The 10,882-nt window shown below is 43.5% G+C and overlaps 1 protein-coding gene across 2 annotated transcripts in view; it reads left to right on the forward strand.

Moving 5' to 3' along the window:
• Window positions 1-10,882, forward strand: part of TRIM29 (tripartite motif containing 29) — a 48,070-nt gene that overhangs the window by 21,342 nt on the left and 15,846 nt on the right. For both annotated transcript variants that reach the window (XM_034430485.3, XM_034430486.3), the window contains exons 2-4: window positions 1,958-2,053; window positions 5,838-6,071; window positions 6,754-6,952. In XM_034430485.3, the coding sequence (XP_034286376.2) occupies window positions 1,958-2,053; window positions 5,838-6,071; window positions 6,754-6,952 (529 nt within the window). The remainder of the gene's footprint in view (window positions 1-1,957; window positions 2,054-5,837; window positions 6,072-6,753; window positions 6,953-10,882) is intronic.

The following is a 10,882-nucleotide window of genomic DNA, read 5'->3' on the forward strand; positions in this document are numbered from 1 at the left end:
TGTACATCGTTAATAAGGCAGAGGGTTGGCCTTCGGATATTCTATTTCAGCTTCTCAGGAGTAGCATAGAATAGAATAGAATAGAATAGAATAGAATAGAATAGAATAGAATAGAATAGAAGAGAAGAGAAGAGAAGAGAAGAGAAGAGAAGAGAAGAGAAGAGAAGAGAAGAGATTGGAATAAATAGAGAATAGAATAGAATAGAAGGGAAGGGAAGGGAAGGGAAGGGAAGGGAAGGGAAGGGAAGGGAAGAGAAGAGAAGAGAAGAGAAGAGAAGAGAAGAGAAGAGAAGAGAGATTGGAATAAATAAAAGAATAGAATAGAATAGAATAGAATAGAATAGAATAGAGTAGAGTAGAGTAGAGTAGAGTAGAGTAGAGTAGAGTAGAGTAGAGTAGAGTAGAGTAGAATAGAATAGAATAGAATAGAATAGAATAGAATAGAATAGAATAGAATAATAGAGTTGGAAGGGACCTTGGAGGTCTTCTAGTCCAACCCCCCTGCTTAGTCAGGAAGCCCTACTCAGGCATCATCTCCAGGTGTCTCTAACTGGAGGGCTGGACTGTATCAACTTTGTTGCCGCAACTAGATTGTGGTAGCTTGTGAATCCAGGGGCTCATTTGGATGTGAATACGTAGAACTGATATGGGACTGTTAATGTGGTATGCATCGTATAGGTAAGGAACTACATATGGTTGGACGCCACATCAGTTCCTCAACTTGCACAAATGTGACCACAGCCGTGGATGTTATAAGTTCCTTTGTGGGCTCCTTGGTGTTTTCTGAGTTTGGTGGGTTTTCTTGCAGATGTTTCATTACCAAACTAGGTAACATCTTCAGTGCTAGAAGGGAGTGGGGTTTCTGGAATGGAGGAGAAAGATAATGGGTAGAGGAGGAGGGGGAGAAGAAGGAGGAGGAGGATGAGAAGGAGGAGGGGAGTTTGGTTGTTTTCTTGCTGAAGTTTCTTGACCCAACTAGGTAACATTATCAGTGCAAGGGGGTTTGTGGAGAGGAGGAGGAGGAGGAGGAGGAGGAGGAGGAGGAGGAGGAGGAGGAGGAGGAGGAGGAGGACTGTGTGTCCTTGGTGCTTTCTGAGGGTGGTTTTCTTGCAGACCTTTCATTATCAGTGCTAAAAGAGAATGGGCTTTGTTCTCTGTTTGTATACAATATAACCCCATTCCCTTCTGGCATTGATGACGTTACCTATTTGGGTAATGAAACATCTGTAAGAAAACAATCCAGCTCAGAGAGCACCAAGGACTCCACAGTTCAACCCAGAGCCACCAAATATCCTCTTCTAAGGTTCTTTGTGTGTTTATGAAACTGGCACTTTGTTCACGGGCTCGCTAAGGAACCCATCAAGGTGTCTTTAGCTCCCCTCTGCCCAGGACACACCTTAAAATGGGGGGGGGGAAGGGGCAGCTGCATGGATGGATTGAGGTCAAGCTTCTCTCCTCCACTTTCTCTTGTACCCATGCCAAAGGGCCAGGCCCAAATCCACAAGTCGTGTTGCAACCACCTTTCTACCACGGGCATCTTCTGATCAATTGCAACATTAAAAGGTGACATCATCTGGCAATTAACGCGAAAAGCATTTAGTTTTGGAGAGGCGCACCCTGAGCACAGGGCTTTGATTCAAACCCAGCTGGGTTTTGAAATCTATCTTTTCTCCTTGCCCCTCTTGATGAACAGGTCCATTTCTCCCACTCCCACTTCTTCCCAAGCGATTAATTAATTAAAGAAAAAATATAGATCTGACGTCTTCTAAGCCTCTTTATTCTTCACGGGATTGCTTTGGGAGCTCAGAGCTTTGGGCTCTACCAGAGAACAACCTAAAGCCAAACTCAGCGCTTGCCAAGAAGCGGTAGCTGGAGGCCCCGTGATTCCAGGGCCAAAGACATGAGAGTTGACTTGGGGCTGGGCGGTTTCATCACTCTCCTTCTCTCCCTCCTGTAGACCGAACTCTCTTTGCAAAAAGAACAGCTGCAGCTGAAGATCGTCGAGCTTGACGATGAAGTCGACAAGTGGCACAAGGAGAGAGACCGTATCAAGGTGAGCAACGCACCGGTGTCCTTCCTCTTCGGTCTTCTCACTTCGGTAGCTCTTGACTTCCCCTTTTGAGCTCGCTTGGTTTCAATCCGATCATCCGTGGCAACTGAGCCTCTTGACCCATGCTGGTCGGACACCCATCCCACGTCAACGTGGCCCTTTTCACGATGCTGTGTCAAGCGCCAGGGAAGTCAGAAGATCCAGGCAGTTCAAATGGGTATAAAGATTTATTGCAAGCTTAAGCTCTCTACAACAAGGGTGTCAAACTCAATTTCATTGAGGGCTGCGTCAGGGCTGTGGTTGACCTTGGGGGGCTGGGTGGGTGTGGCTGACTGGGTGGGTATGGCCACTGGATGGGCGTGACCAGCTTGATGCCAATCCCCAAACTGCTGGCATGTTTTTACTTTGCATTGGGTAGACGGAGCCAACGTGACATGGGCCTGATGTTTCCTCTTTGCATTGTGTAGACTGGAACGAAGCCACGTTGGCCCAATGTTTCTGCTTTCCATTGGGTAGACTGGGCCGTAGCGATGCGGGCCAGCCCCTTACATTTTCCAGGACGGCCTTGCGGGCCGGATCTGACCACATCGTGGGCCGGATTTGGACCACAGGTCTTGAGTTTGACACTCCTGCTCTACAAGAATCTGAACTACTAACAGTCCAAGCAAATTGGCGGTAGATAAGAATCAATAGAATTCAGGGTGGGCTGGACTTAGATCTGTTGCAGGAGAGAAGGAACTCATGACTGATGATGTGCTTGGCCCCTCCCTCGGGCTTAGCCTGGTCATCTCCTACATGCCGCTTTCTTTTCATCAGCTCCATCAAGGTTTATCTGACTCAACTGGAGTTTATAGAGAATCACTGGAAGTTTGGCTTGGATTTGCAGTGCTGGAGCTCCATGGAACCTGGCGTGGTTCATTTTCTCTTTGTTGGAAACTCCCACCTCTTCAGTCTCCTCTTTCACCCTAGAGGTGGTGGATCCAGAGTGACATCATGCAGAGATGCCACCAGTCCATTTTTTAATTTGTGCCACGTTGGCTTTTCCCAAAGTAGCAACAGGATATAACTGGGTTTGTTGATCATAGCTTTTTGATAGGATTTCTCCACCCCCAAGTCAGAATTTGGTGCCCTGTAGCTAAAATCCATTTTTTCCCCCAAATGATTCACCCCTGAACTATGAAGATTAAATTTTAATCTTTTGCTTTTCAGGTATTTGATCTCACCTCTACTCATACTTCCATTTATGTTTCCATCTCCTTTAATCTTTTCGGTGGGATGTCACTGCTGCTCTCTGACAGCTCTGTTCCAAACTTGTTCCAATTTTCTAGGTCATCCTTAAGGTGTGATGCTCAGAACATAACCTCTTTCCATGAGATGAGATCTAATCAAAGCAGAATTAATTCAGATCTCTTATTATTATTATTATTATTTCCTGTGAATTTCATAATAGTGATGTCTCTAGTTTGGAGCTATATACACATACCTAAGAATCCTGAATTTACTCACACTCATACCCACCCCAGGCTCAGGGGTGAAATGCTCCCGGTTCGGACTGGTTCGGAGAACCAGTAGTGACAGCAGCGCAAAGCTCCATCCACCTGCCCGGTAGTCCACCTGCCCGGAAGCAACCTGTTTTATATTTATTTATTTATTGGATTTATATGCCGTCTTTCTCCCGAAGGACTCAGGGCGGCTCACAGCAATAAGTAACAGAAAATACAAAAGTTAAAAGACAAATGAAAACAGAATATCCAATAAGTAAGATTAAACGTGGGAATACCAATTCAAATTTAAGATTTAAGAATTTAAAAAGCTACAAAATCAGTTTAGAGTCAACCCAGAAGGGTTTGTGCATGCACAGAGGGTCCATGCACGAACGTGATGCGTGGCGTGTGCACTTCTGAACCGGTGGGGAAGATAAGTAGATTTCACCCCTGCCCAGGCTCCCAGAATTTCACAACGTCGTTTATGTATGGTGTTCTTGCTGTGACCGCAAAGAAACTGTCTGCGTTTTGGGAGAAACTTAGCGGAGAATTTTTCTGTGAGAAAAAAAGAAAAAGTTCTCAGCAGAAACCCATCGCTTGACTTAATGGGTGATGAGGAGCCTTATGAACGAACGAGAAAGCCACAAGGAGAGGATTCGTTAGATCTCGGCTGCAAGTCGCGGCATGATTTCTGCAGTGGTTTCTCCTCGCTCAGCAAAATTTTTAACAAAAATTAAAATCCGTGGTTGGTTCTTAGGTAGGATGGTTCCTTCGCTGGGATTCTAGGATGCTCAGAAGGGGTTGCTCCAACGAAAGCATCTCGAATGTGAATGACAAAATTCGAAATGACCACCTCTGGATTCTCTACTTATCCCATATCTAAATCAGAGGTGGGATTCACTTCAGTGATGGGTTGTTCCCAGTTCTGTCCAGTTCTGTAGAACCGGTAGTAAAAGTGGCAGGAGGCTCCACCCAACCGGATGTCATAATTGACGATCTGCCCATGCACAGAAGCGCTCGCGCTTGCTCCCGTTGCGAACCGGTAGTAAAGGTAAGTAGAACCCACCCCTGATTCACTTACCTTCCCTACCGGTTCGCAAATGTGAGCATGCGTGCGCGCTCGCTGCGCTCACACACGCCACCATTTGGGCGGGTGGGCGGAGCCTCCCGTAGCGGCCGCTACCGGTTCGCGCGAACCGGAGAGAACCGGCTGAATCCCATCACTGATGTAAATACATGACTAGGGCAATGAATTTTTGCTGAACTTATTACTGGAAAAAGAAGCCAACATGTCCTCTTCTTCTTTTAACTGAAAGCCACACTCCAAAAAGTTGCAGTCATTTGTTTCTTTGTTTTAGGTATTTGTTTTGTTTTGTTTTATTAAATTTATATACCACCCTACTCCCGAAGGACTCAGGGCAGTGAACAGGCACAAAATAAAATACACAAATACAAAAGTTAGAAACATAATTAAAACCAAATTAAATAATTTAGCCCAAGACAATTAAAAATCCCAATAATTTAAAACAAATTAAAATTTCAATTTAAAAATTTAAACTGTCTGGAATGAGCTCCCCCTGGAGATACGGAGGATCCCGGATCTGCGCACCTTCCGCCGCGCTGTGAAGACCTTTTTATTCCAGCAGGCGGGCTTGGCCTAATCTCTTCCCTTTTAAATATGTAAATTTTAATCTGTTTTTAAATTATTGGGGTGTTTTAATCTGTCTGGGCCAAAATAATTTAATTTGATTTTATCTGGTTTTTAAATTTTTTATGTCTATGTTATTTTATTGTTTGGCTGTTCACTGCCCTGAGTCCTTCGGGAGTAGGGCGGTATACAAATCGAATAAATAAATAAATAAATAAAATAAATAAATAAAAAGAAAGGGGAGAAAATTAGGCCAGGCCGGCTTGCTGGAATAGGATAGAATAATTTGCTATTAAGATTACATCTAGTTAAAGATTACTCCCCGGTCCTGGGTTTAATAACTTCTCCTGAATGAATACTTTGAAATAATAATTTGATAGCTACTTTTGGAGATCTCTGGGAGTTATGCCCCAAGTCTTCAGAGGGTTTGATTTATGGTGAGAATTTCCAGAAAGAATTAAAACCCCTTGGTTTAAAGTGAGGATTTTTCTTTAAAAAAAAAAAGAGAGAGATTCGCCTCCTTACAAAATACAGAGTCCTGTCCTGAAGGAAGATCTTAAATTAATAGTTGCTCTGCAATGGCCTGTTTCGGATTTTTAACGGAAAATGGGTTTTCTTCTTTTCTCTTCACCCTTTTCGGGGGGTCTCCGTTTAGAATTTTACTGCCAACGAAAAAGCCACCGTAGACCAGCATTTCAAAGAGCTGATCCGTGACGTCGAGAAACAGCGGGATGAGGTCAAAGCTGGCCTGGATCACCGGGAGAAGGTGGCGGTGGAGAACATCAAGGAGATTGTGGAGGAACTGGAAGACAGGGTCAAATTGTTGCAGGAGGACAAGGAAACCAGGGAACAGATTGGCCTAATCAGCGACTCTGTGCTCTTCCTACAGGTACAGGTTTTCTCAGGTTGCTTGGGAGAACAAAGTCCACCAACAAAGATGATTTCAGCCTGATCAACTGCTAATGCATTGGCTCCATTGACATCATCTCCTTAGACTAAGAAAAGCTTCCATTTCCATGTCAATGGCTCTGGGTTTACCTAGTAGCAATGTTGCCCTCTTCCCATTAAAACTGTCGATACATATTAATGGGGATGCATGTTTATTCTGCCTGGCAGTAGGGCAGGATCCACCTGGGATAGCTTTAATAAGGTTAATTAGCCAAGGGAGAATTTAATCTGGTTTACATTTCAGGCAAACCTATCCCATTAAGTATGTGTTGAAATTGGCAGCCTCTTATATTTTTGCAATATAGCTTGACATTGAAAAAGTCTTCTTCTTCTTCTCCTTCTCCTTCTCCTTCTCCTTCTCCTTCTCCTCCTCCTCCTCCTCCTCCTCCTCCTCCTCCTCCTCCTCCTTCTCTCCCTCCCTCCTCCCTATTCCCTCCCTGCTCTTCTCTCTTCTCTCTTTTCTCTTCTCTCTTCTCTCATCTCTCGTCTCTCGTCTCTCTTCTCTCTTCTCTCTTCTCTTCTTCCTCCTCTTTCTCTCCCTCCCTCCTCCCTATTCCCTCCCTGCTCTTCTCTCCTCCCTGTTCCCTCCCTGCTCTTTTCTCTTCTCCCTTCTCTCTTCCCAGGAATTTGGAGCAATGATGAGAAGCTATGTTATCCCTCCATCTCTGCCGACATATAACATCTTGCTCGAAGGAGAGAACATGAGTCCAGCAATGGGGATACTCAGAGATGACCTCCTGAATGTATGCATGAGGCACGTTGAGAAGATCTGCAAGGCAGACCTTAGCAGGAATTTCATTGAGAGAAACCACATGGAAAATGGTAGGGGTAACTGAGAGCAGATGTCCATTTAACTCTGAAAAGGGGCCACCTTGATCACAAGGTTGGGAGGGGCAAGTAGTTACAGTGAGATGCAAGAGGAGACACTTGTCCCATGTTTATCCATTGTTCCCCATAACCAGGAGAATATTGTTGAACTTGTACAAGTTAGAAGAGCCTCAGGCAAGCTGGAAATGATATCATGGGTGGCATCACATCAGTTGTTTTATTTTAATGTAGATCTAGTCATAATCTTTTATTGCTGAGTCTTCCTGTTTTACCCTGCGTTGTGCAATCACTCATAATCCCAGCTAATATTTAACATAATTCTTATGTCAGATTGCTATCCTGAGAATCGCTAGACCACAATTATGAAAGAAAGAAAAATGCTGAACACAATTTTTGATCTCTCATTTTTGAGATATTTATCTTTAAATTAGAGATAAACATTCACCATCTTATAAGAGGCAGTGAGAACGAAAATGGATTCCCCCAGATACAGGGATGAGAAATCTTGATAGATGCTTAGCCCAGAGCAAGGGGAGGCTGGCGCAGGTGACCAAGGCATGATTTTTATCATCTTTTCATTTGGGAAGAAGAGAGGAGGAGACAGCTTGTACTTGTTGAAAAAGTCTTTGATCCATTACTTGTTGAAAGTAATTGTGGAAATCCTCTACCCTGATTCTTTCATTAAGATTTTGATCAAAGCTATCTTGAGTTATTATTTGGTCAAAAGACAGGTCTTGAAATTCTCTCTAGACTTTAGATGCCCCTAACTGATGGAGATTTGGAGACCCCATGCATCTGGAGAAATGACAGGTAGGTAGGGAGGGAGGGAGAGAGAGGGGGGGAGGGAGAGAGAGAGAGAGAGAAAGAGAGAGAGAGAGAGAGAGAGAGAGAGAGAGAGGGAGGGAGGGAGGGAGGGAGGGAGAGAGAAGATAAATAGATACCCTGTTTTCCCCAAAATAAGACATCCCCTGATAATAAGCCCAATTGGGCTTTTGAGCGCATGGCAATAAGGCCGAGCATTTATTTCAGGGTTCAAAAAAATATAAGACAGGATCTTATTTTCAGGGAAACACGGTAGGTAGGTAGGTAGGTAGGTAGATGATAGATAAATAGATAGATAGATAGATAGATAGATAGATAGATAGATAGATAGATAGATAGATATAAGGGATGGGATGGATGGATGGATGGATGGATGGATGGATAGATAGATAGATAGATGATAGACAGACAGATATGGATAAATGATAGATACAATAGGTAGATATGATAGATAGATAGATAGATAGATAGATAGATAGGTAGGTAGGTAGGTAGGTAGGTAGGTAGGTAGGTAGGTAGGTAGATAGATAGATAGATAGATAGATAGATAGATAGATAGATAGATAGATAGATAGATAGAGATGGATGGATGGATGGATGGATGGATGGATGGATAGATGGATGGATAGATAGATAGATAGATAGATAGATAGATAGATAGATAAACAAACAGACACATACATACAAGTAGATATATGGGGATAAATGGGAATATTTGGAGGAACAGTGGTGAATGCAATTCCAGGTATCTGACTTGTTTGCTGGTTTGCTAAGCCAGCTTTCAGCCACACCAGCAGTTTATACATCTGTATCCTGAGAATGACCATATTGGAGAAAAGTTGGGTTGAAATAGTGTGTTTGTGTGTCTCCACAATTCATTGTAGCCTTATTCACACTACCGGGAGGAAAGAACTGGAGCTTGCAGTAATATTCATCATCCTGACGTCTTCCCAGCCTCACCTCTTTTGTCTATAAACTGGGGGAAATGCTGTTTGAGCCTACATTACAAGACCGTTACCCTATGAGTTGAGCTAACGTATGCAGAGCACTGGAAATACATCTTTTTTCAAAATACGAAAGCGATTAGGAATGAAGAGACAGATTTATTTTTATTTTTATTTATTATATCATATTTATATACCGCCCTACTCCCAAGGGACTCAGATGGTGGGAGTATCCAGATGTGCATCATTAAATAGCATTCCTCAAAGTGTTGCTCTTAAATAAAACAAGTCCTCCCAATTTTGACTGGAAGGGATATAGTTACATTAGGCAGGGAAGGGAAAATAACCTGATATTTGTATTGTATGAAATGTATTTGAATGTTAGTAGCTCAGGTTGGCAGTTGGGCTGTGGGTCTGAGCTCTGAGCTTGAAGCTCAGACCCACAGCCCAATTTATATTGTATATTTCTTTATCTATTTGACTAATATTTTTGTGCGCCACGAGTTTCTGCAAAGAGGTCAACATCGGCACGATGGCAGGTGCAGCAGTGTGACAGAATCTCTCTCCCCCCCCCTTGTCCCTGTGTGCAATGTTTGCTGCGTAAACAAAAAACCAGGATTCGGAACACAACACTGTGCTTGGCATTTTGTAAAATTTTGATCTCTCCTTCCCTGGACACGACTGCTTTTGGGCATGTGTAGCATTTTCAACAATGAAAATAACCTTGACATTTTCATCCTAACAACAAGGACAAAACTGTAGAAGAGAATATTTGTAGCTCAGGGTTGAACAGTGGTGATCCTTGGTGCTCTCTGAGCTGGATAGTTTTCTTACACGTTTCATTACTCAACTAGGGAACATCATCAGTGCTAGAAGGAAGTGGGGTATGCAGGGAGGAGGAGGAGGAGGAGAAGAAGGAGGAGGAGAAGGAGAAGAAGGAGGAGGAGAAGGAGAAGAAGGAGGAGGAGAAGGAGAAGGAGAAGAAGGAGGAGGAGAAGGAGGAGAAGGAGGAGGAGGAGGAGAAGGAGAAGGAGAAGGAGAAGGAGAAGGAAAAGGAGGCAAAAGAGAACTGTGGGGTCCTTGGTGCTCTCTGAGCTGAATAGTTTTCTTACAGATGTCTCATTACCCAACTAGGTAACATCATCAGTGATAAAAGGAAATGGGGTGTGCAGGGAGGAGAAGGAGGAGGAGAGGAAGAGGAGAGGAAAGGAGGAGGAGGAGGAGGAAAAAGAGGACTGTGGGGTCCTTGGTGCTCTCTGAGTCTGGTTGTTTTCTTGCAGATGTCTCATTACCCAACTAGGTAACATCATCAGTGCTAGAAGAAAGTGGGGTGTGCAGGGAGAAGGAGGAGGAGGAGAAGGAGGAGGAGAAGGAGAAGAAGAAGGAAAAGGAGGAGGAGGAGGAGGAGGAGGAGGAATACTGTGAGGTCCTAGGTGCTTTCTGAATCTGGTTGTTTTCTTGCAGATGTCTCATGACCCAACTAGGGAATATCATCAGTACTAGGAGAGAGTGTGGTTTTCTCTCTGTTTACATACTAGTGGCTTCCCCTGTCAGTGTTGGTGCAAGTGTTCTTGTTGGTTCTTTGATTAGGCTGTAATTTAATGTTTGAGTGTTAGTCTGAGTTGGTATTTCCTTGATTGGGTTGCTGTTTACTGTTTGTTGCCTAGTATTAATCTTGGCGTTAATCCGTGTTTATGCAGATGTTGATTCCTGCTCAGGAGATGTTTTGGTCTTTCTTTTTTTCTTTTTTTCTTTCTTTCCAGCTTTTTGATTGTCTTTTTTTGAATGGTGTAGAGAGCAAACCCCTCTTCCTTCTAGCACTAACAATATGACCCAGTTGGGTTACGAAACATCTTCAAGAAATCACCAAAGCTCAGAGAGCACCATCGTTCGACCCAAAGCTACAAATATTCTCTTCTACATTATAATCTGCCACACCCAGCTATCACAACACCCTGCTTACCTCACCCACTTCTGCCCACAAGGGAAAAAAAAAGAAAAGATCTTAATATTCGTCTCTTTTAATTGGCATCTCATTTAAAGACAACTACATTGCAATTTTCATACTGGTTGAATTCTATGGGCGATGCCCAAAGGTGATAACTTCCTACCATCTGAGTTGCAACAGCAGAAAAGATACCGGAAGGAGGCATCTGTT

The sequence above is a fragment of the Pantherophis guttatus genome, chromosome 9, assembly GCF_059756535.1.
Source record: "Pantherophis guttatus breed Tessera chromosome 9, ASM5975653v1, whole genome shotgun sequence".
NCBI classification, from domain to species: Eukaryota; Metazoa; Chordata; class Lepidosauria; order Squamata; family Colubridae; genus Pantherophis; species Pantherophis guttatus.